This window comes from Phocoena sinus, chromosome 10, assembly GCF_008692025.1.
Source record: "Phocoena sinus isolate mPhoSin1 chromosome 10, mPhoSin1.pri, whole genome shotgun sequence".
In the NCBI taxonomy this organism is placed as follows: Eukaryota; Metazoa; Chordata; class Mammalia; order Artiodactyla; family Phocoenidae; genus Phocoena; species Phocoena sinus.
In genome coordinates, this window is record NC_045772.1 from 48433179 (window position 1) to 48459299 (window position 26121).

General features: G+C 43.1%; 1 protein-coding gene across 5 annotated transcripts in view; it reads left to right on the forward strand.

The window, feature by feature from the left end:
* CPM (carboxypeptidase M) overlaps positions 1 to 26121 on the forward strand; it is an 89417-nt gene that overhangs the window by 6287 nt on the left and 57009 nt on the right. The window contains exon 3 of one of the 5 annotated variants that reach the window (XM_032646683.1): positions 12741 to 12870. The exons of the other annotated variants lie outside the window; for them this stretch is intronic. Coding sequence (XP_032502574.1) covers positions 12741 to 12870 — 130 coding nt within the window. The remainder of the gene's footprint in view (positions 1 to 12740; positions 12871 to 26121) is intronic. 5 annotated transcript variants of the gene reach the window in all.

A 26121-nucleotide genomic window follows, 5' to 3' on the forward strand; every position in this document is an offset into this window, starting at 1 on the left:
TTTCAGTATTTACAGTTTCATCCAAAGCAGTGTGAATTACATATTTTGGTGTAGACTTAATTTTTTTTCTATATACTAAAACTGTTTGGTTATGAGGCAAAAGGAAAAGACTGAGATTCTGGTTTGCACACTTTCAGGACACCCACCCACCAAAATGCTGTCTCCTGAGTTGAGAACAGTAGTTCTCATTAAGAGTAGTACTGCCCCCTAGGGGGAATTTTGGAAATTGAGGGGAGGTTTAGGCCATAACTTTCAAGTCTTTGGAGGGGGGACCTCACTGATGCAGCCTCCTGATCTTGTTAGCAACACACAGAATAGTCGTGCCTAGTGAAAAATCGTCCTCCACATTTTCTAATGTCTTCCATAGGTGCAAGACCAGCTTACCAGCTAAAACCAGTTTCGATTTATGTACAAACACAAAATACTTTTTCCCCACAATTTTAATATGTACCAAACTTTCCAGGAATAGTACCTGTAGGCAAATTGAGGGAAAATTCAATTATATTTTTCTCTGAACTTGATTCCGAGATATTTCACGTTCTTAAAATCCTGGCATCAGTGACCACACAGCTGTATCAGTCTGCGTTTGTAATAAATGCCTTCACCGTGAATCTCAAGAATTGATCTAAGCAGCTTTTTCTTATTATAAGTTGCTTTCTTTTTATTTCCCCTTTATGTAAAGTTTGAACGTTTTATCAATCTTTCCTGAAATTACGTATGCAAATATTCTGTGGATTTCATGCCAGCATGGTGAAGGAGGAGCTGCAAAATCTTGGACGTGAAAAAAGAGGCATCAACTGATAGGGTTAGGGACTGTTGGTCTAAAACCACAGATGCAGAGAGCTGATAAGACCCACTTCAAATTTATGTAGCCAGCATACAGAAGGTGTTTGGTTTCCGTTCTTAATCAAAACACGAGTGCCTAGTGGTAACACCGCAGTGACAAATAGTATCTAGAGTTGAGAGATAACTGCCATTCGCCCTGTTTCCTTCCTTTGGTTTGTGAATTTAGAATGCCCCTTTCTCGAAGAGTGCAAAGTCAGAACGTAAGATAAGAAGAATCTTAAAGTAAAAAAAAGAATGTTTTTTATTGAAATATAATCGATTTACAATGTTGTTAGTTTCAGGTGTACAGCAGAGTGATTCAGTTATATATAGATCTCTTTTGCAGATTCTTTTCCCTTAGAGTTTATTACCCAAAAAAAGGTAAAGTTTTGAAGGTTATATCAAATACCAACGTGCATTTGGGTTAGGGGAAGAAGATTAAATCGGAACTTCCTATGTAGTGATTGAAAAGAATTGGTATTCTTCCTAGCTCCGTAGCCATTCAATGTAATATAGGGTAGTAGTTTGCTGAGAGGTTAGGAAATCCTAATTTGAGTTTGTGTGCAAATAAACAGACATAAAGTAAATAAAACAGACATAAGTTGCACATTAAAAATGTTTTCTCAGCCCTGTTTTACAAGGACTGCTACATGTCAGATGTTTAAAAAGTATACATTTTCTGGTCTGTGACCCTTCATGTACATAACTTCGTCAAAAGCTCAACTGGAGGTTTACTCTCCTTGGCATCACAAAAGTGCCGCCAGCTTCAAACAAGTTGCCTTCAAACTAGCTTCACAGACATATCCCGAACTTCCTCAGAGCTGAAGATAGCAGCCTTCGTGGTGGGGTATAAAGGCATTAATGACAGGGTAAACCCTTCAAGTATGCAAGCACTGTCACAGAGTCTAGAAGAAGAAAGCAAACCCTCTGTTTGTATAAACAAAGAACTTTCAGTTAGTTGTTTACTCAGTTTTAAAAATTTCTCTGATAGGAATCTCTCTGAGGAAACTAGAACCACACTTAAGGAGCACAGCCAAAGTCACCTGAACTGACAGTTACCCAAGTACATAACTCCGCCTCCTTTCTGACAAAGTGCATGAATACAGTCAGGTGAAATTGAGCACAACGTCACATTTTTAGAGCAGGAATGGATGTTAGAGACCACTTGATCATTTATTCAGTTGATTGAGGCTTGGTTCAAAATGTCACCTCCTCCTGGAAGTCTTTTTCTAGTCGCCTGGGCAGAGTTAGAATCTCCTTGCGCCCCTCTTCCAGAGCATCTTCCAGGAGCTCTGTCTATGTTGTACCTGGAGGGCAGGGACCAGACTTCATTCATCTTCATATCTTAGGCCCAGTTACGTGCTGATTATATGTGACAGGCACAGTGAGGATCACAGCTGAAGAGTTTTTCCATGCATAGCAAAGGAAACATTAATGTAAATATGCTTTTATACACTTTTATACAGTATAGTATATAGTATGCTATTATGTATAAGTATATAGGATGTATATATATATGCTTTTATATACATTTATATAGTTACACATACTATATGTAACTTTATATACGCAACGTTATGTAGTTATACATATGTTGTATGTAGTAAATACTTCAGTTCCTCAGGAAAATGAAATAGTTTTAGCAAAAACAGGTTATACTGCAATAAAACAATGTTATGGGAAGTAGCATGATACCTTGGAGAGGTAGTATAGGAGGACCTCATTGTGACACAGCTCATGCTGGAGGGCAACAGGGAGGTTAGTGTCCTTCAGGCAGTCAAGGGCATAACTGAGTCATTCACTGACATACCTAGAGGGGTTCTGGCTCAGCCCCCAAACACTAACCAAACATGTATTAAGAGAAGAGAGAGTAAATGTAGGAGACACACACACACACACACACACACACACACACACACACACACACACCCTCCATTAAGAAGAGGTTAAGTAAATATCCCTGGTTTTATTTGAACAGTGAAAAAATAGTTCAAGTGTCTATCTAGAGAATGTGAAAAAGCGAAAAGGACCATGTGATGAAGCCTCCCCCCCTACCCCCCCACCAGAAAAGTTAAGCAGATACTTGGAATCCCTCGATTTTCAGGGTCTTTTTTCCCCTCCATACTCAGGAATGTTTTACAGGTTTAAGATGTTCAGGTTTTGGAAGTAAACAGGTAGACAGGCTGAAGGTTGAAAGTATCTTAGCTTTAATTTTTAGTCCCTGTTAAGTATCCATTCCCTTGCCCATTGTTGGTAACTCAGTCAAGCCCAACCATTAAAATTCTTTTAAAGGGGGCTGTTCACTCTTGTGAAAGTGTGGACACATGGGGAGAACAGATCATTTTAACATGGGGCAATTCCACAGGAGTTTTCCTGTTATTTTAAAACTAGATTTACTTACACCTTAGTAATAATACCAAATGCACGTGGGGTTGAATTTGAGATGCAGGTTGCTCAGTTATGGAACACATTTTATTTTTTTTCTGTTACTCTTAGAGACTGAGATGAATAATCTCTCTCTACTAGAGATAACCTAGAGATAAGCCTAGTGGGATTATCATTTGTTACCGGTGAGTTCCTTTCTATTTATGAAAAAACAGAAAGACAAATTGGGAAATACCACATTCTAGCCTTAATAAACATGTAGCTGGGCCTGGGTATCTTGTGAGTTTTAATGACATATACTTCTAAATGCACAAAATGTGTCTTCAGTCTCAGCGGCACTCTAGCTCGCGGTGTAGGGGTGGGCAGAGAGTCCAGAGGCTTTGAGGTGGAAAGGATTGTGTTGTATTCCAAGAACAGAAATGAGGCCGGTGGTGCTGGAGCACAGTAAGCATGCAGAGAGTGGTACTGGGTAAAGCTGGAGAGGCGTGCAGGGGACAGTTCACAGAGTGCCTGGTATGCTAATTCAAACAGGGAGAGTTTGAATTCTGTTCTAAGAATAATGGAAAACCACTGAAGGGTTTTAATCGGAGTGATGTCATCTGATGTAGGTTTGGAAAAATTATGGCATTGGCTGCTGAATAGAGAATTAATTAAAAAGGGGCAAGTATAGAAGCAGGGAGACTGATCCAGTTATAATAATAATCCAGGCAACTGTTGATGATGGTGATTTGGATGAAGATGCTGTATTAGAAATGGAGAGAAGTGGAGGGATTAGAGATCTACTTTGGAAATAAAACCAACAATACTTCCTTACTGGATTGGAAGGGGGTGGGCAGAGATAGGGAAAAATAGAAGATCCAGGATGACCTTTAGGTTTTCAGCTTGGACAGCTGAGCACCTGAGGTATTATTTACCAAGATAGGAAATACTAGAAGAGGACAAGTTTGGGTTGAAATCAAGACCTCTGATTTAGACAATTTTTTAAAATTTGAAATCCTTAATAGACATCCAGTTGGAACGTCCAGTAGGCAGGTGTGTAGGTGGAGTTTGGAGGAAAGTTTTGGCTGTAGAAATAAGCTTGAGAGTCGTCAACATGTAGATGGCATTGAAACCCATGGGATTATAAAATAATCTAACAAGAAAGTAGAGATAAAAGAGGGCCAGAATAGAGCCAGAGGATACTGTTGTATTTTGAGTCAGGTAGAGACAGAAGCCAACAAAGGAGATGGGAAAAAAAAAATTCAGCAAGGAAGTAGGAGAAAGGTGAAGAGTGATATCACAGACATGAAGGAAGGGCAGCAGTTCAAAAAGGAGGCTGTCTTGGGGTCCCATGACCACCCACTAGTGAATTGCTGGAAGGACTCGTGACTCAACAAAGTCATACTCGCAGCCAAGATTTATGAAGCCAAGGACACAGTGCAGGCACAGCAGAATAATGATACATGTAGGCAAAGACTAGAGGAGTCAGCATGGGCTTGCCTGTTCTCCCTCGGTGAGGACCCCACAGATGCATGCTTCTCTCCAGCTGTGCACTCAGGGAAGCCCACTCGAGTCTGTGGAGACTCAGAGTTCTTCACAGGAGCTGGTCACATGACTATTGTGACCCACAGGGTGCAGACCCACACTAGGTCCCAGGTGCCCATCATGAATCTTCACGTTTACTTTAAACAATGCTTTCGGCCTGGTACACGCTGACGCTCTGTCTTGCATCAATAATTAGTGAACACTGAAGAAGTTTAGTGCTCAGAGTTTGGTTAAGAGTCATTACAACGAGTGCAGGTGTTCCAGAGATAAGCAAGAAGTGAATAAAACAGACCAGCTGTGTTAACTCTTTCCTCACTGAGGTCGTGGTCAACCATGTTGGATGCAGTTACAAGTGAAGACTGAGAGCCATAAAGTTAACTGACAGATCCCAAAGTAGCCTTAGTTAAATCTGTTTATCTCTAGACAGATTCATTCAATTTATTCAGCAAACATGTATCGAATGCCTAGTATAGTTTGTGGCGTGTGCTGGCCACAAACTATATATAAAAATATAGAGGTAAAGAAGTCAAACATGGTCCCTGTCCTGATGGAGCCGATGATCTGAGGGGTGAGTGGGAAGGAAGAGACATCCTAGTAAATGCAGATGAGATTCACCCTAGGGGAGTAGATGGCAGGGGATCGGAAGGACAGAAGTCAGCCAGGTGAAAGGGGGAAGGCAAGGCCATAAGTGGCGTGTTCAGAGACCTGGTGGTTAAGGAGCATGTGGACCTTGTGTAGCAAAAGAAGTTGAGTGTGGCTGGAGAGGAGAGCATGAAGGGACGAGAGGAGGCAAGATGGGCAGATCGTGGAAGACCTTGCCCACCTTGTGAAAGACTTCTTGCTTCATCCAAAGGGAGTCACGTCATCCTAGGGACTCCTGCCTGATAGGAAAGTGACAGATTTGTTTTCTTGATTGGAAAATTCCTGATCATTTTACAATTCATTTTGCATTACAATAAAGATTCCCTTTAAGAAATAAGGTGAAACAGCCATGTCTGGAATAAGAAATCAGTGAGAAAATACAAACATGCCAGGGTGAATAAACGAGAGCACCAACAAAACGTAATAAGAAATCTGTAAAAATAATAACAGTTCCTAAGAGCTGTCAGTGTGAAGAGTTCTGATTTAAATAGCATAATTGGATCGGATTATTCACTTACACCTTAAAGATCACTTACCTTTATCATACAGCTTACCAGAAACATTTCAGTGACGCATCGCACATCCTAGTGTCTTTTTGCCCTCACAGAGCCCGGATCACACAAAAAGAGATGATTTTTTAATCAGCCATTTTGGAGACAAATTCTGGTTATGCCAAACTTATACAGAAAGTGATAAATATTAATTAAATCTAGAATTCAAAGAAAAATGTCAGAGTACCTAGGAACAGACACTTAAAAAATTTTTCCCAACGGTATTGAGATATAATATCGGCATACGACGTTGTGTAAGTTTAAAGTGTGTGACGTGATGATTTGATAACACATGTACTGTAAAAGGTTTACCATAAAAAGATGAGTTAACACATCCTTCTCCTCACACAATTACTATTTTGTTGTGGTGGTGGTGCCAACTTTTAAGTCTAATCATTCAGCAACTTTATATAATACCGTATTGTTAACTATAGTCACTGTACTGTATAGTAAATCCTCAGAACTTAGAGCTGGTAGTTTGTACCCCTTGATCAACATCTCCCTATTTCCCCTGCTCCCCAGCGCCTGGCAACCACCAATCCACTCTGTTTCTATGAGTTCAGCTTTTTTAGATTCCACATATATGTGAGATCATAGCTCTGTCTCAGTTCACCTAGCATAATGCCCTCACTTCCTCCATGCTGTCGCAAATGGCAGGATCTCCTTCTTTTTCACGGCTGAATAATAGTCCATTGTATGTACATATCACATTTTCTTTAACCGTTCATCCATCTGCAGACATTTAGGTTGTTTCTATGTTTTGGCTATTGTGAATAATACTGCATTGAACGTGGGGATGCAGATACCTCTTGGACATACCGATTTCATTTTTCCTTCAGATAAATACCCAGAAGTGGAATTGCTGGTAGTTACGGTTTTAATTTTTTTATAGTAGCTGTACCAATTTACATTCCCGCCAACAGTGCACAAAATAGAAACAGATTACCTTCTATTTTAAAACAGTATTGGAATATTGTTATTATGAAGTACAGTTGACCCTTGAACAACATGAGCTTGAACTGCGCTGGTCCACGTACACGCAGATCTTTTTTCAATAGTAAATACAACCAAACTACATGATCCGCTGTTGGTTGAATCCTCCACTGAGGAACTACAGATACCAAGGACCAGCTAAGTTATACACAGACTGCTCAGAGGCTTGGCACTCCTGACCCCTCTCACTGTTTAAGGGTCAACTATACAGCCACTTGAACTTTTCAGGTGATATATAGCAGCACTGAGAGGGGACATAATCTTGGGCTCATTTTCTAGGTAAGCTATTGAATAGGAGCAGCAAGGATGGGAAAATGAAAGAAATGCAGCTGCTCTTTACTGAGTACCTGTCATGTGCCAGGCACCGTGCTAGGCCCTTTACAAATTTTCCTCGCTTAAGCTATATGAAAACTCTTTACATTCACGTTTTAGAGCTGAGAGCAAAGAGACTTCATAGATGAAGAAATTGATCCAAAATTATGTCTTGGTAACTGATAAATTTGGGTTAGTAATCCAAATGTGTCTTTCAGTAATTCATTTACATGTTCGTTCAACAACGATTTATTGCCCTCCTGTTGTCTACCAGAACCTGGGCAGGTGGATACAAAGAACCTGGACCTTTCCCTTTAGGAACTAGGGCTGGGCCTTACACCCAATCACCTTAATGGGAAAAGTACTGTAACAGGGCCATGACCGTTCAAAGGCCTGGCCTCCAGGTTGCTTGGGAAAGTCGAGAAAGTCTTATCAAGGAAGCTGATAATTGGACAAAGCTTTGACTGTTCCCAGGCTGATAGGTGAGGGGGTAGGAATTCCCGGTAAAGTGAATGGGAAAACGGAGTGGAGCTAAGGGGCAGGGTGAGATTTTGCTTCCAGCAGCAGCTGGGGCACTGCCCCTGTACACGGTCAAGGATAAAGAGCTGACGGTGATTTCTAATGTGTCTTAGCATCTAGGGTATCTTAGTTTGTGCTCACTGCAAAATACAAAGTTTTAGAAGGATTTTGTCATTATGGGTTTGGTTTTGGTTTGGTTTTGGTTTTTTGTAAGCAGATTGTTCAAAGGACAGTGATAAATAGGGAAATATTTTGACTCACTCTTCACTAAAACTGCACTCTTTGTAGCCCCTAAGGGGCTATGATTCCATAGGACATTCTGTTCTCTGTCCTTGGGAAAATATGTTTAAAGAGTAATAAAAGGGGGTATTTGACCATTAGTAATAAAGTTGTACACTTTATTGAATGCTTGTTATGTACTAGCTACTTTCATGCCTTATTTTAAATCCTGCCATCAACCTGGGAATTAAGTAGTGTTATCCCTGCTTTACAGATGGGAAACTGAGGCTTGGGGAAAAGGTGACCTGCCCAAGGCAACTTAGCTGGTAAGGGGCAGAGCTGGGAACTCAAACCCAGGTTTCAAAGTACCAGTTCTTCCAGTTTTCAAATGGTCTCTAGAAGCTGGAGGCTTCTGTCAAGATGACTTAGTGAGTAAGGAGACAGTCAACAGCTTGGGTTCCCCTTCCTTAAACCAGAGCAGCTCAGCTTTAACTTCTTACATTGGATCTTCATACAAGAATCTATTGGAATAAAGGTTCCATGACCCAGGGGCAGGTAACATGAAAACTACTGCACTGACTATGGAATCTTTGCAAGAATAGACTGAGGAAGTGCCATAAACAAGGCAATATGCCAGTCTTTCTGGCGGGTGCTGAGGGGTATTAATTTCTGCCCTTTGGCATGTTCTTTTTTAGTGGGACATATATATGTGATGCTTTACAAAGGTTCAGAGCCCTCTGAAACTGATCAAAACAAGATTGTATCTGTTAGAAAACATTGAATATACTCTATCAAGCCAAATGCTTGTATAAATAAGAGTATCTTGGCTGATCACCTGTGTGTTGGATTAGACAAAAGATCTCACTCGTGAGACTTCCCATGCCTACATCCTTGCTATACTCTGGGTGGACATAGTCTATCTAAATATCTCAAAATGCTCAGAAACGCTCTCACCACCTCTACCGATTTGTCTGGGCCCAGGAGCTCTGTCCTGACAACTGAGATTTAGACTTATACAGCCTCCATTGATGGATGAGGTGGTAGAGAGCAGAATCTGGCCATCAAGAACTTTGGATTTTCCAATGAGCAGAGTAAGATACCTTAGATGCTAAGGCTGCAGGACCCCTGCCACCCGATGGGTAGGACAGAGTGTACTCAGCATCCTTAATGTCTGGGAGGAGAAGTTGCTGGTGTAGTATACGGGTGCTTGAGCTGCCCTGACCTGACTGAACTCCTCCTGTGCATGCCGGGAACCAGATGGTTGGGTCAGACAAGTAACTGTCATTCCTCACCACTGGGGTCCTACTTGCTAGAGGGGGAAAGCTTTCCCCTGTATGCTAGAGATGGAGATAGAAGTGAATTAAGGGAGGAAAACAAAAGTAACCTTTTACATGGGGTAAATTAACAGAATCCCAGCTGCTAAACACTGAGGTTTGCTCCATGAGCAGTCCAAAGCCTGTTTCCTCTGAGAGGCATGTTATGAGCTGATGTTAAAAGCACATGTGATCTAGTGAGAAACTGTTCAATTTTCAGGTGGAAACTCTAGGGAAATAGAGTAAGCTAATGAAACAGAATACTGTTCAGTATGAGAAGGTAACTCTCCAAGCATTTGAGTTTCAAAACACCTTAGGCTCATAGGAGTCACAGTGTAATCTTAGAGTGACCAATGAGAAGTTTAATAATGTCCTCGCTTATATTCATTCTTTTTATAGCTGCCTTTAAAACAAGTTCTCATTTGGCAGTCATTTAAAAAATAGGTTTTAAAATTAGGTGGTAGGGTGAAATTTGAGTGTTTTATCGAAGTACTCTTAATTTTTTACATCTTGGTAAGGAAGGGATGTTGATACCAGGTATTGAAACTGGAGAGCTATCAGAAAAGGGGGAAATACCACATTTATGTCCACACCTATAAATACACAGATATTTGCATTTAATAGTGCCTAAGAACACAGACTCTGTAGAGTACAGATTGCCTGGGTTCAAAGACTGGTTATGCTATTCAGTAATTGTGATCTTGAATGAGATTCTTACCCTCTGTGCCTATTTCTTCTTTTGTAACATGGAAGTAATAGTATCCATCTCATAGGATGATCAGAGGGTTAAATAAGTTCATAGATGTTAAGCACTCAGGATGTGACTGGCACGTAATAAATGCTACAGAAGTATAAGCTACTATTGCTGTTACATAAGTTGGGATATTTGGCAACTTGGATGAATGGCACTGACACATGCTTTGGTGTTTAAAACACTTGAAGCTACCCTTTATTGAGGGCATCTTTGGTGTCAGACACAAGCGAGGCAGTATGCGTGCTTTGTCTCATTGAACCGTCACAACACCCTGTAAGGTAAATACCAATTGACAGCTTTAGAGACTGACGTGTCAGCGGTTTAGTAACTTGCCCGGGGCCGCAAAACAAGTCGCTGGCACATTCAGACCAGAGCTCCCAGACTGTAGAGCTTGCCTCCGGCATATCTGTGGTTTTAGGCTGACCTCGTTCCCGCCAGCACACCTTGTGACCTTTCCCGCCAGCACACCTTGTGACCTGGCCCGCACAAGTTCTAGCATCCGGGCTAGACCCTCCATTTTACAAAGCAGGGACATTAGTCCATTGGATTAAGTGAACTGCCAGCCATCACCCTCTGGTTAGACTGAGAAGTTCAGGTTAGGAAACCAGATCTAATATTAGGCTGTGTCTCTCTACGTAGGGTCCAATTGCTTGTGGTGTGTTTGACGAAAAAAACTCAGGATAAGTTGTCAGATAGCAGATAACGGATTCCATTGGGATCTAGCATATGCATGCTCAGATACTGGGTGACAGATCATCCTTTGCTTTAACTGGTTTTTATGTACTTGACAACTTAAATGAACATAGGAAAATGAGGAGTTTTTGCTTTTCCACTTTTGCATTTGCTTTGGAAAATCCCCTATCTCTTTGAGAGGTTTAAAATCACATTTAGGGCTTCCCTGGTGGCGCAGTGGTTGGGAGTCCGCCTGACGATGCAGGGGACAGGGGTTCGTGCCCCGGTCCGGGAGGATCCCACATGCCGCGGAGCGGCTGGGCCCGTGAGCCGTGGCCGGTGGGCCTGCGTGTCCGGAGCCTGTGCTCCGCGGCGGGAGAGGCCGCGGCGGTGGGAGGCCCGCGTACCGCAAAAAAAAAAAAATCACATTTAACAGTAATATAGGAAAAAACCCACCCATATTTCTCTTTATCAGTCTTTATCTCTGGCCCTCAGCAGATGAGAGCTTTCTGTCCTATAGAGAAGCACATTGGCACAAAGTATGTATGAGGATGTAGATTTACAGCATTTATTTATAATAGTAAAAATGAAAATGATATAGTCATCTAATTAATGCCATTGAACTGTACACTTAAAATGGTTAAAATGACACATTTTATGTTATATTTTATCACAGTTTTTAAAAATTAATAATGTAATATACCAAAACTATTGAATTGTACACTTTAAGTGGGTGAATTGTGAATTGTGTAGTATGTGAATTATATCTCAATAAAGCTGTCCAAGAATAACCATACATTCATCAACAGGGAATTGATTAGCTTATGCTATACCCGGTCAATGAAACATTCCACAACCTCTATAAAAGAACAAGTTAGATTTTTCTTTTGACACGGGAAGATTCCAGAATGTATGTGAAGGAAAAAAATTCATATACAAACTTTTTTCTGTGCATTTACATAGAGAACATATGCACGTGTCTACAGTTTTATGGGTATTGCTTAGCTAGTATTGTTACGCAGCTTGTCTTTTTCGCTTGTCTTTTTCACTTACGTGTGTTGGAGGTTGGTACCTGTAGGCGTACCTCATTGTTTTAAACTGCCCCATACTAGGCATGGTTTGATTTTACCATAGCTTATTCAGTCAATTCCATGTTGATGAGTGTTTAGGTCATTTACAACTTTGTTTTCTCAAACAATGCTATGATTGATACCCTCAAACAATGTTGTGATTGATACCCTCAGTAATTTCCTGAGGTAGGCATTGCTAAGTCAAAAGGCATGTGCATTCTTGTACTTGGTAGATATTCACAAATTGCCCTTCGATAGGATGTATATTTACCCTCCCAACACCACTTGAGTGTGGACATTTCCCCACATCCTAACCAACACTGAAATTTTTTTCCAATCCAGTGTGTAAAATGTCTCCATTTAAAATTGCATTTTTATGATTGAAACTTAGAATGAGCATGTTTTCACAGTTTACTTCACATTAAATAAACATCAAGGTACTGCTCTAGATGCTGGAGACAGTGAACCAACACAAATTCCTGGCCTGTGAAATTTACATTTAAAGTTCACTGGCCTTTTTTACTTCCTCATGCCTTTTGCCTGTTTTTCTACTTGCCTGTAGGCCTTCTTAGATATTCTGGGTAGTCTTTGTTATATACGTGGCAAATATTTTCACCCATCTGTGGCTTGTCTTTAAATGTTGTTTTCAACAGCTTTTGCCTTACAGAAGTTTTAAATTTCTATGAGGTCATATTCATCAATCGTTTTCTTTATGCTTTTATGTTTTATGTCTCATTTTAAAAGGCCTTCTTTACTCCCAAGGTCATAAATGTATCCTATACTTTTTTCAATATTCTTATAGTTTTAGTTTTTACATCTAGCACCTGAATCCATCTGGAATCTATTTTGGTGAATGGAGTGGTCTGTGGATGGATTTCACATCCTACAGTATATATATATATATTTTTTTGTGTGTGTGTGGTACGCGGGCCTCTCACTGTTGTGGCCTCTCCCGTTGCAGAGCACAGGCTCAGCGGCCATGGCTCACAGGCTCAGCCACTCCACAGCATGTGGGATCTTCCCGGAACGGGGCGTGAACCCACGTCCCCTGCATCGGCAGGCGGACTCTCAACCACTGCGCCACCAGGGAAGTCCCAGTATATATTTTTAAATGCTCAAATTTTTTAAAAGTACGTATGATTTTCGTAAGCAGCAAGAGTGATGATGATTTTGAAAAGATACTTAGGGAGTGGATGTCCAGAGGAGAAAAGGTAAAGTGATGGGAAAAGAAGCCTCTGGCCTGTGGAGTGGATTTGGGTCACAATGGATCCAGATGGGGACAGAGACAGAAAGAGAGCCCCTGGCTAACCGCGTGTCCTGGGAGCTACAGCAACTCAGGCAATACATGAAACATCTCAAATAAACGAAATGTCAACTTCAGGATACAAGAATGAGAAAACAAGCCAGAATGCATCAGAGATTGGAGTCTTTGGTATTTCTAGTAGTAATATAATAGAATTTGTTAATTCATCATCTGGGACAAAAATGAGCTTGGGATAATTCCCTATTTAAAAATAATCCAGTGCTGCATTAATGATTGACTTTATTCCCATCAGTTCTGGCTACCAGCGGTTAATAATAAGTGGGCATATTGATGAACACTTTTTTAGATATAAGAAAGCAAATGTTGTGTGGCGGAAATAAGGGTAACGAGTGAACGAAACTCTGGTAGATAATTCTTTAAAGGGGGGTGGGGTGGGGTCTAGTCTGGGCTAAGCCACTCAAAAACACCTGGTACCCTTCTCCCTTGGCATTAGATCCGTATGATCCTTTAGTGTCTGTGTTACGCTGATGAGTTTAAAAATACCAATCCAATTATCAAACATGTTTACTTGCTTTGTGCCAGGCTCTGTTTAAGTGCTTTTCAAATGTTAGCTCACTTACTCCTCATAACAACCCCATGAGGCACAGATATAAGCCTTATCTTACACGAGGAAACTGAGGCTCCGGAGTTAAACAGGGGCCCAGCATCACACAAGAAGTAGCAGAATCACAGCCTGGACCGAAGTGGTGTGGCTCCAGGTAAACATAACCACTATGCTAATGCTGCCTCCACATGGGCGATTTCAGGCAATGCAGCGGTCAGGAAAGACTATACTCTGAGCCTCATGAGGCGGAACTGAAAAACCAGTATCAGGAAAAGATAGTTGTAATGCCTCTATGGTTATCAGATCACCCAGGAAGGAGCCTCTTTAAAGTAGAAAGACAGGACTTCCCTGGTGGCGCAGTGGTTAAGAATCCGCCTGCCAATGCAGGGGACACGGATTCGAGCCCTGGTCCGGGAAGCTCCCACATGCCGCGGAGCAACTAAGCCCGTGCGTCACAACTACTGAGCTTGCGTTCTAGAGCCCATGAGCCACAACTACTGAGCCCGTGTGCCACAACTACTGAAGCCCGTGCGCCTAGGGCCTGTGCTCCGCAACAAGGGAAGCCACCGCAATGAGGAGCCTGTGCACCGCAACGAGGAGTAGCCCCTGCTCGCTGCAACTAGAGAAAGCCCACGCACAGCAATGAAGACCCAACACAGCCAAAAATACATAAATAAATTTATTGGAAAAAAAAAAAAAAAAAAGGCAGAAAGACAGCTGGCCCATCTGCCCTCCAGACCAGCCCTCTGACTTCAGTTCCAACATGAGTTCCGTAGTTCCTGGCAAAGTTTAGCCTTGTGGTAAAAATTGAGAAGAGTACCTGTAGATATAACATGTGGCACAACCGTGCAGGGCTAGTCTGCTACATTTTGGAAGACAGTGGTTCTCCATTTGGTTTGCATCCCAGGATGGAATACTACACGCTCCTGAGAAGGAGTTACATTTACACACGACAATATGAGTGAATCCACAGTAGCGGATAGATAGCACCGGGGAGTAGGCACAAGGGTGCCTCTAGTTGCTGGATGAGCAACTGTGTGTTCAGTTTATACAATCAACAATAAGCTGTGCAATGTATAGTTTTCTGTGTGAATATTGTATTTCACTGCAGAGGTTTTTGTTGTTGTTTTTAATGGTGTATATTATAGTCAGCTGAGGTATTGGGAAAAAATGCAAACTCCTGAACTCACATCTAGGGGACCACGAGTTTGCAGTTTTAACAAATACCCCAGATAATTCTGCTGCAGGCAGCCCAGAGACCTGCTCATAAGAAACACAGTCTGCCGTTGACCTGATTAACCCTGGCCAGCAACAGGACTATGTAAGCTGAGGAAAAGAATTATTTGAGGATGATTATTCAAGAGATATATCTTATATGATTTTAAAGATCCACAGAAATGCGGAAACACTGTATAAAATGCCTGCAACAAGATTTTTCTGAATCCTTCTCATGCCTGCGTGAGAGATATTTAAAAATCTTCCCGCATTTTAATGAAAAGAGCATAAACTCCAGGCCTGGCTCTATTCTACTCCAGTTTATCTCCATTAGATAGAAGTCTGTACATGACTATCGTCGTTCACATCCTCCACTGTCCCTACTTCCCCTTCCACCCAAATGCAAGTGCCGTGGTTACAACTGCTCCCCCCAGCTTCCCCAGTTGGGCCTCTGTCATACCATTTCATGCCCACTTACACATATGTTAAGTGGGGAGGGCGGTTTGAACAGCACATTATCGCTGGCACCTGATTCTGAGGAACGGTTGGGCACATCTCAAGGTGTTGCCCTAATAGTAATTCTGTGGCCCAGCATTGCTAGCTTGTTGAACAATGAGAAACCCTGGCAAATCTCGTTGCCCAACCTTTCTTAGGAATCTGCCTCATCTGTATATCCCAGCCATTTGATTGAGCGTGGTCAGGTGAAATAGATGACAGCTTGAATGAGGTCCCTGTATACACATGTCTGAAACTCAGTTGAGGTAAACAGAGGCACACTGTCCGAGAGGATGAAGGCCGGCCACCATGTGTGGCAAATGATAAGTGCAGAGCTGCCTCTGTTGCAGCAGGTGTGAAATGATCCAGGGCTACATTGACTCATTGTAGGAAAGTGTCTAATATAGTCAAAAAGGGTCTCTGGAATGGCTCCTTATAACTATTTGGACTTTTCACTAAAGATTCCTGTGTCACAACCCCTGGAAAAGAAGGTGCCTTTCAAGAGGCCTGACTTGCATCATATGTTTATGTGCATGAAATTGACCGTAGGCCTTTGGACATGGCATCTGGCCCACTCTCCTTTCAGAATAGTTTGCCAGTGAGCCATGTGCTTTGTGACCAGGCTGCCTTGTATCCTTGTGAAATTGGAAGGGCATAAATTGTTAATTAAATATATATAAACAAAGATGGAGATAAGATGTGCTTTAGTGGGTGAGTAAACTCTGGTGGCTGGTTAACAGCTGCGTTTCCTCATGCTTCTTTAGGAATGGGCATTTCTCAACCCACATTTTAAGGTAGGAGCTGATCTGAAATGCAAGCTAATTATATGGTTTGAAGTGAAAAAATTGGATCTGGAAGGTTTTCTGACCTTGAAATGTTCAGTCGCAGTGGCCCATGTAAAGTATCGGGTCTGCTCTGGCAGACAGCTCAGAGCCTGAACATTCAGTGTTGCTCCCTTGGACATACTAAGCCAAAGTTGCAGTTATAGGTACAAGATGGCACTATTAAAGCTATCAGTTTAGGAAGACTTACGATCAGTCAGTTGGACATACACAGCCAGAGAAACAGTTGGGAAACTTAGCAACTTCCAAAGTAAATGACTTCTTTGTCCATAGGTCTACTTTGCAGATAACATTAACTTTGAATGGTAAGGAGTTAGTGTCTCAAAGGTCTTCTAGACACACAAGGAAAACAAAGGACTTTCCAAAAGCTTCTTATTGATGAGTCTAATGCCCCTAACGGAGAAGTGACTTATTAAGGATTGCTTTTATCAGGCAGGGAGAGGGACATGGGAGATGAAGCTCTGGCTTTGTTTTAGGAGTCAGATGCTTCATGGATTTAGGAGTTAGCTGCCTCAAGTTCTTTGTCCTAAGAAAGATAAACATTTATTGCATCTAAGATCGTAACAGGAAGTTCCACTTTACATTGAAGGAGCAGTGTGGAACAAACAAACAATCTTTAGAGTGAAACAAAAAGCCAGTTTGACCCCAGGCTGTCAGAGCCTATTCCCTCAACTGTAAAATGAAGATAATACTAATTGCCTTACCTATCTCGTGGGGTTTCTGTTGAGGATTAAATGGTAAGATGAAGAGTGAAAGTGTGTGAAACACTTCGGAAATTATGTAAAATATCAGGATTTTAAGTAGGTAAAATCCTGAAATCTTTGAGTTCTTCCTCAAATTCCATGACTATGACATCATTTAAATATGCTACCCCTTCTGTAATCCTAGTAATCAAATTCTCAGTGCAGCACTGGAAAAGCCCAAAATCAATAGAAATTCCTACTAAAGCAGCTCACCCTATAATGCCCCTCAGTGAGTGACGGTTGTTGACGGGTCTGCTGAAAGCATCATTGCCAACTCTTCTGTAAGCTTGAGAAATCCGTTGATAATTTCTGAAGGTTGAGTGTTGTCATGATGTGACTGCCAAAGCACTGATTCTTGTTTTTGTTTTTGAAGTAAATATTTATATTTGTATTGACTTTGCAATGAACTTAACATGTTACTTTGTTACCGAAGTTAACACGTTAACACCAGCTTGTGGCTTAAATGATCTAGAACCATAGTGTTAAATATGCTCATATTCTTCTTGGCCGTATTAAAAATAAACAGAAGCAGAAATGTAAATAAATCTCATACTCACCACTCCTTTGAAAGAGGCTGAGTGATTATCATGTAGCTTCTTAAGGTGGTTGACAACAAACATATGCTGTGATTTTGCTAAGGGATAAATTGAAAGGACCCTTGAAAGCCACAAACTCTGAGTCCACGTTCACAGGCCCTTTTTCATCCTCTCCCTCTCAGCAGTCACGGTCTGTCCCTGCCTCCCCTCCCATTCCTCCCTGTAGTGGTCTTACCGCTCTGTTCTACCCAAAGCCCAGAGGGGAGTGGTGGCCAAATGCAGGCAGAGGGAACAGTTCCAACCATTTACATCCTTTTTTCCCTGATCAAAGCCCAATCTGGAGGAAGACACGAAAGTCACAATTAAAACTACCTACCATCCAAGCTTTACTGATCCCTTATTCTTATCCTATGTTAATCACTTTGCCTTTGCTAAGTTAATGACTTAATGTTGTGACCAGAAAACTCAATGATCACATAAATCATGTGATTTAAAAATATTTCTGTAATTTTTTTCTGGTTGTAATAGAAGTTTTAAAATATCCTGTAGTTGACATTCACATTTGCATCGAAATGACTTTTCTTTCTTAATATATGTGGAGATTTAATAAGCTATTGTGCCTTGGTTTTGCATAGTAACTTTTTTTTTTGGCTGCATTGGGTTTTCATTGCTATGAGAGGGCTTTCTCTAGTTGCGGTGAGTGGGGGCTACTCTTCATTGCGGTGCATGGGCTTCTCATTGCGGTGGCTTCTCTTGTTGCGGAGCATGGGCTCTAGGCGCGTGGGCTTCAGTAGTTGTGGTGCACAGGCTCAGCAGTTGTGGCGCACGGGCTTGGTTGCTCCACAGCGCGTGGGATCTTCCTAAACCAGGGATTGAACCCGTGTCCCCTGCATTGGCAGGCAGATTCTTAACCACGGTGCCACCAGGGAAATCCCATAGTAACTTCTTTTTTTTTGGCTGCATTGGGTCTTCGTTGCTGCGCACGGGCTTTCTCTAGTCGCAGCAAGCGGGGGTGACTCTTCATTGCAGTGCGCGGGCTTCTCATTGCAATGGCTTCTCTTGTTGCAGAGCATGGGCTCTAGGCATGTGGGCTTCAGTAGTTGTGGCACATGGGCTTCAGTAGTTGTGGCTTGCGGGCTCTAGAGCGCAGGCTCAGCAGTTGTGGCGCACGGGCTTAGTTGCTCCGCAGCATGTGGGATCTTCCCGGACCAGGGCTTAAACCCATGTCCCCTGCATTGGCAGGTGGATTCTTAACCGCTGCGCCCCCAGGGAAGTCCCCCATAGTAACTTCTTAACCCCTTTTCTAGTACAGTTCTGTGTTTTCATCAGGAAGAGGCAGCCTGTGAATTTCTCACCTTGGGGCCTCCATTCCCCACCCACCATGGCTTCACCTTTCAGGTGAACATCTTGACTCTGCATCTCACCTTACAGACTACAGAAGCCAATGAATCAGGCCATGATTTTTTTTTTACCTTTACCTTTAAAAAAATCTTTGCTCCCCAGCTTTTTATTTTGAAATGTTTCAGATCTATAGAAAAATTGCAAAAACATTACTCAGTCTTCATTTATATATCCACAGCTGTTAATATTTTGCCACATTTGCTTTCTCTCATGAGCTCTATCTGTAGGTTTTGCTGCATTAGCAAGCTTACTTACAAACACTTGAGCATGTACCATCGAAAGATAACTTCTTCCTAACCACAGCACACCATTATTAAATTAAGAAAATAATAAATACTCAATGAACAATATGCTCCACTTTCAAAGTTCTCCAATGGTTCCAAGAATGCTTCTTATAACTTTTTTTTCCTCTTAGAATCCAATCAAAAATTGGAAACACATTGTCTGTAGTGTTCTATCTCTTTAGTCTCATAATCTGGCACAGTCCCCCTGCCTTTTGTTGACATTGACTGCCTCCCGTTGGACCAGTTTGGTGTCACTAACTGATTCCTAACAAACCAGTTCCTTTTCAACAAACTCTGGGGTTGCCCACCTACAGTGATGAGTTGGAATCTCTCCACATCAGGACCAGACTGGAAATCTTAACATGATTTCCAGCCTCATTCACCTGGCGATGGTTAAAATCTGAGGGATGGCCTCAATCACTTTGCCAATAGACCACGTAAGAACATGTTGAGGAAGACGTGTCTATGATCCAGCACAACAGGCTGAGGCGACCTGCTTCCTCCCTGACCTCGTGGCAACGTGTGCTCACTGCTTCCAGACTCAGCACCAGCCTTAGGCGTTTTGCTCTGGGAGTTCTGAATGAGGTTCAGTCCTCTGGTAGGGTGAAGGTTCGTGACGATTTTTACGCTGTCACCATCGATTTTGAAGGACATGTTCTCTCAAGACAGCCCATTCTGCTCTGTGAACCCACACTTCAATTTTTAAAAAACTTTAGTTGATTTTCATCTACCTGAACTGATCTGCAGATCTTCTGAAAGACACATTTTTTTGGCATGAGGTTTCTGTCAGTATGTTAAGGACACTGTTTACATTTGAAATTTGTCTTTAATTGCTCTAATGCTGCGTCATCTCCTAGGGCCTCTAGGGACAATAGCACCGTCAGCCGGTTCTGTGCCCTCAAGGCCCTCGAACAAACATGTGCTTACCATGTTTCTGGCACTGTTTATAAAACTTGTGAGGATTACATGAAATAGAAACCCCATGAGGTGTGGGTACCATCAGTCCTACAACAGATGAGAAAACTGATTCACTCGGTGAATTTACCCAACACCATATGGGCAGTAAGGGGCAGAGCTGGGGTTTAAACACTAGCAATTTGATTCCAAAACCTGCACACGGCGTTGTTACATAAGGTGCCACTAAAGGGACCCTGTGTAACCTTCAGGAACTCTCAGATGCTGTTTGGAGGCATATGTTGTGCTGAAATTCTGGTTTAGATGTGCTTACCAAACTATAGACCCATTTGTGAGACAAAGGATGGTAAAACCAATGAGAGGTCCACCTTTGTTAATCGCACAAACGCATCAAACGTGCTACTTTTAGGTCAAGTTTAGACCTTGAAGGAACCTCATCTTGGCAACTTCGGGGCTTCTCCCATTGTCAGGAGTTCAGCATCCTTCTGTCTGGACCCTGGCTTCCTTCACTTTCAAATGAAAGCCTTTTAGGTAAAAACTCAGCAAGTAGGATGGCTGAGAGAAAAGGTCTTTATTATCCTAAGTAGCTTATGAGGAAACTAGTAAATTAATTGCCATTACTCCCTGCCACTAAAAGGTGAGTTCTTATGGTAGCAATAAATAGGCAATGAGGATAAGCAGGCCTCCAACAAACTGAGGGTTTTTGGGCAGTGGGGGTTGGGTTGGGGGGCTTCAAATGAATCTGAATTGACCTCATTGTAAAACACAGCTATGTGACACCTACAGGAACTTATAAGAAATAAAAACACCAACTGGGGAGAAAGAACCAAAACACCAACACTGAACCAGAATGCCCCTGCAAACCATGAGAGAACCCACCAACGGACAGAGCACGTATAGTGCTAACTATAATTATTGATCTTTTAAAATCAAGCATTTTTTAAAAGTCTCAAGTACTTGTTTGTACTTTAAGATGACATTCAGCTTGGCTGTTATTACTGAACCACTTTTCAAAAAGAGGATCTGACTGGGCTTCCCTGGTGGCGCAGTGGTTGAGAGTCCGCCTGCCGATGCAGGGGACACGGGTTCGTGCCCTGGTCCGGGAAGATACCACATGCCACGGAGCGGCTGGGCCCGTGAGCCGTGGCCGCTGAGCCTGCGCGTCCGGAGCCTGTGCTCCGCAACAGGAGAGCCCACAACAGTGAGAGGCCCACGTACCGCAAAAAAAAAAAGAGGATCTGACTTTGTTTGACCTCTCCCCTAAGGGACCAAAAACAGAAGTTCTCAGGACTTCCCTGGTGGTTCCGTGGTTACCAATCCCCCTGCCAAATAGAGACACGGATGTAGAGAACAAACGTATAGACACCAAGGGGGGAAAGTGGTGGAGCAGTGGGGGTGGGGGGGATAAATTGGGGGATTGGGATTGACAGGTATATACTAATATGTATAAAATAGATAACTAATAAGAACCTGCTGTATAAAAAGTAAATAAATTTAAAAAGAAGACTAAAAAAAAAAAGAATCCTCCTGCCAATGCAGGGGACATGGGTTCGAGTCCTGGTCTGGGAAGACCCCACATGCCACGGAGCAACTAAGCCCGTGCGCCACAACTACTAAGACTGTGCTCTAGAGCCCACAAGCCACAAGTGCTGGGCCTATGTGCCACAACTACTGAAACCTGTGCACCTAGAACCTGTGCTCTGCAACACGAGTAGCCCCCGCTCGCTGCAACTAGAGGAAGCCTGTGCGCAGCAACAAAGACCCAATGCAGCCATAAATAAATAAATTTATTAAAAAAAAAGAAAAAACGGAAGTTCTCAGCTTTTTATAGTATGAGGCCTCTAGAGATTTTCACTTTGGGGATTTAAAAATGAGTTTCCTGTCTCTGTATGAAAGAAAGACTAGAAGGGAACATAAAGAAATTAGGGTGGTTGGAACATGTGAATTATGGCTAGTTTTTAAAACTCAATTTTCTAAAAGCTTCTTTTAATTTTATAGGTTAAAAATTAAAATTTTTTAGAGGAAGTGGAGCAGATGTATTGGCTTCTGACCTGGGCATAGAGTGGGAGGAACAGAGGAGGTGGTGTTGGAAGGAGGATGGAGGCAGAGGAATTGCCTGCCGTGTTCCTGTTTGGGTTGACCAGTGGTGATTAATGAGACAAGCGCTTTGCTTCTCTCGGAGTCACGACTAGTCTTGAAATCAAAAAGAAGAAGAAGAAGAAAGGAAAATGTCCTCCAGCTCAGTTCATCTTCAGATTTTTCCTTTTCTCTCTCTTTTTTTTTTTTGGCGGTACGGGGGCCTCTCACTGTTGTGGCCTCTCCCGTTGAGGAGCACAGGTTCCGGACGCCCAGGCTCAGCGGCCATGGCTCACGGGCCCAGCCGCTCCGTGGCATGTGGGATCCTCCCGGACCAGGGCACGAACCCGTGTCCCCTGCATCGGCAGGCGGACTCCCAACCACTGCGCCACCAGGGAAGCCCTCCTTTTCTCTTTTCAGTTGAAAAAGGTCATGTCCCCAAGCAATCAGAAGAATCCCTGATTTAGAAATTGAAACCTCCAAACCTCCCATCGAGCTGTTCAGAAACAAATAAAATGGAACTGACATCTCCATTTCTCAGGTATCCTTTCACAACATTAGTGCCATGGGGACACGTGTATAAGCAAATGAAATCCCATCTCCCCGTGATGACAGAAGAGTCTAACTGGAAGCCAGATATTTTCTTTGGATCTTAGCACTATCTTGTATGGAAATATCCCCAAGAAGGTCTGCATGCCCTGGAATTGATCTAGAAATCTGGATCTTTTTCAGAGTCCACCCCAGATAGCTCTTGATAGACTAGTCCAGTATTTCCTTCAGTACTGGACCAGGGGTGACCCTGGCTCCAACTGGACTCCCTTATTTGGTCGTTTATCCAGCCATCCATTCCTTTTGCAAGCATTTATTGACCATCTACTGTGTATGTGCCGGGCACTACACTAGATGCTGCAAGCACAGAGATGCACAATACCTTGCCTAAAGGAAAACCTGTGGTTTCAGTGTTAGGAGAGGGGTTGCAGAAGCACTGTGGGAGAAGTTGAAAAGAGAGAGCAACTCAGGCTAGTAAAATATAGGATCAAGGAAGGAGAAGGGTAAGAAAGGTGATGGATGGGAGGGGGCGTTTGGTTGAGCCTTGGAAAGGCAAGTGGAAGTTGGCTACTTAGATCAGGTAAGGTAGACAGAGGACTACCCATGCAGGAGAAAGAGTGTGTATTTATAAGCGTCGAGGCCTTTTGGAATCACACATGATTAAGAATGCCTAGGTGTATGGGATTGTGGTGGAAGGCTAGAGGCAGCAAGGGGATAGTCCATGAGAGGCTGGGGTGCCATGTTGAGGGGCTTGGGTTCTACCTTGATGTCATGGGAGAAAACGGGACAGGTCCATCACAGGATAAGCAGTGAAGCCATGCAATCTGATTGACATTTGATTACCATGTCCACCCGGACCCACCAAATAATGGAAAGTTTACCAAACATTGTTGTTCTTTTGGACTTTGTTTTTTCAAATGCTGAAAGTGATGTCAGAAAGCAAAAAGTTAGTGTTTTTCAGGGCAATCTAATCAGTTAGTGATTTACATTCGTTTCAGCTGACTTAATGCAAGGCTCGGGATTGTCATTCAGGGCATATTTGTTGAATGAATAAATGAGAAAGTGAAGGGTTAAGCCTTTGTACAGGATGGTAGCTAATATAATGAAGGTGTACCTGATTTTAGCTCCTACAAGAATTTACAAACAAGACTCTTCCACATGAAACCCTTAGAAAACTAGCTGAAAAGCAGACTGTTGTTTGTTTGGTTGTTTTATTGAGAAACAGTCGACCATAGTGTTTTCAGTGGCAAAGCTTGTGATGCCATTTTGTAGAAATATCTTACAAAAGGAGAAATCAGGGTGAGCCAGAGTAGCCTGGGGAAACTTCTTGGAACTGAATGCTTTGGATTTGAAAAGGCAGAAAATTCAGTGATGCCTTTTAGGCTGAGGATGACACAAGTAAAGATGAGTAAAGCCTGATGCTAGTGAGAGCACTTGTGTTAGCAGATGGTGGGCCATACGGGTGGAGGTCTGGGGTGGAGGACCCTGAACCCCGGGGGGAGGGATTTGGGTCAGATGTGCCAGGATTTACCAAGAAAAAGTAGTCCTGCGATGCACCCGTAACTTTGGAAAAGCTACAGTACATCTTTATTGAACGCCTACTACACACGAGTCACCTTTAGGTGCCAAGAATATAGCAGTGAATAAAACAGGCAAACCCAATAAAATGGCAGACACACCGGCAGTGCTCGTGTGTGACGTTCTAGTTGAGGTGGCCATTACACAACGAAATGATTAAGCTTACAATCTCAAAGAGTGCAAAATGCATGAAGAAGAGTTCCACAGTATTAGGGAATGACCAGGCTATATCTGGTGATGGTGGTGGTGCAGCCAGGGGGTGGAGTGGGGAGGATGACAAGTCACTGGTGAGGCTGGTGCAAGTGAGGTGGTCCTCGGTAACAGCCAGCCCTTCCCCCCAACGATAGCAGGATTCACACTCTCCACTGATCGAAGCTTCCTTGTCTAGGCCTGGCCCATCAGTGTAAGAAGCCAGGAATGCTGGGTCTAAAGGAGCTGGCCATTGGGATCTACTGCTGGTGGGCCCGTTGGAAAAGTGCAGACGGACGTGTTTCCCAGGTCTAAGGCACGCAGGCTTGACACCTGTGCACAAGCTCTGGGACCGCTGAGTCCCACAGCCTCCTGCGGGACCCGGCTCACCCTCACACAGCAGGTGGCCGCACTTTGGACCCCCACACCGAGATCTCTGCAGTGGGAAATTCTAGTGTGACAGACTTCGGCATTAAACACCTGCCTATCGGTCCTGGGATGCCTCCTGTGCCCCCCTCCTCCCCATATCCAACTGGGCCCCGAAGCTCAGGGCCTCAGATGGAATTTAGAAGAGGCAGCCCTGTCCCACGGCTGCTTCCAGGCAGAGCAGAGCGCTCGCTCTCATCACCGTAGCTGCAGGACCCCCGGGATGCCCGATTCCTTTCTGCACCCCTGAACCCCTTCTTGACAAGTTCCTCCATTCATGAACAAGCTCAGGAATTCCTAGCCCACTACATGGGAAATGGCAGCGAAGCTTCTTGGGGTCATGTGGCTGACTTGGGGGGTTTGGGGATCATTGCATCTGTCCAAGTGGGTTCGCAGCTTTGCAACTACAGAATCAGACAGACTAGGCATTCACGTGGGCTGGCCAGACTGCTCAACTCAGTGCAGAAGCCACAGTGAATGCTGGACCATTTGCCGTGACGGGAGGGCATGTGTGTGAATCTTGGGCCCCATAGACAGGGTTTGTGGAGAGCAGAGGGGTTTCGTCCATGTCTCTCTGTTGCTGTTCCACCCACCCTACTTTTTCAGCCTAGTCAACTTAGCAGACAGATCTATGAACCACAATCATCTCCAGATTCCACAACTTTGGGGCAAAGCCACTAAGGATTGCCTGTAGTCTGTGTTTTTATTGTTTTATTTTTTGTTTTTAATTGACCTATTTTTCCCTATATATATATATATATATATATATATATTTTTTTTTTTTTTTTTTTTTTTTTTTTTTTTTTGCAGTATGCCGGCCTCTCACTGTTGTGGTCTCTCCCATTGTGGAGCACAGGCTCCGGACGCGCAGGCTCAGTGGCCACGGCTCACGGGCCCAGCCGCTCCACGGCATGTGGGATCTTCCCTGACTGGGGCACGAACCCGTGTCCCCTGCATCAGCAGGCGGACTCTCAACCACTGCGCCACCAGGGAAGCCCCCATATTTTTTAAATTTAATTTAATTTATCTTTTTATACAGCAGGTTCTTATTAGTCATCCATTTTATACACATCAGGGTGCACGTGTCAATCCACATCTCCCAATTCATCACACCACCACCCCGCTCCTTTCCCCCCTTGGTGTCCATACGTTTTTTCTCTACTTCTGTGTCTCAATTTCTGCTCTGCAAACTGGTTCATCTGTACCATTTTCTAGGTTCCACATA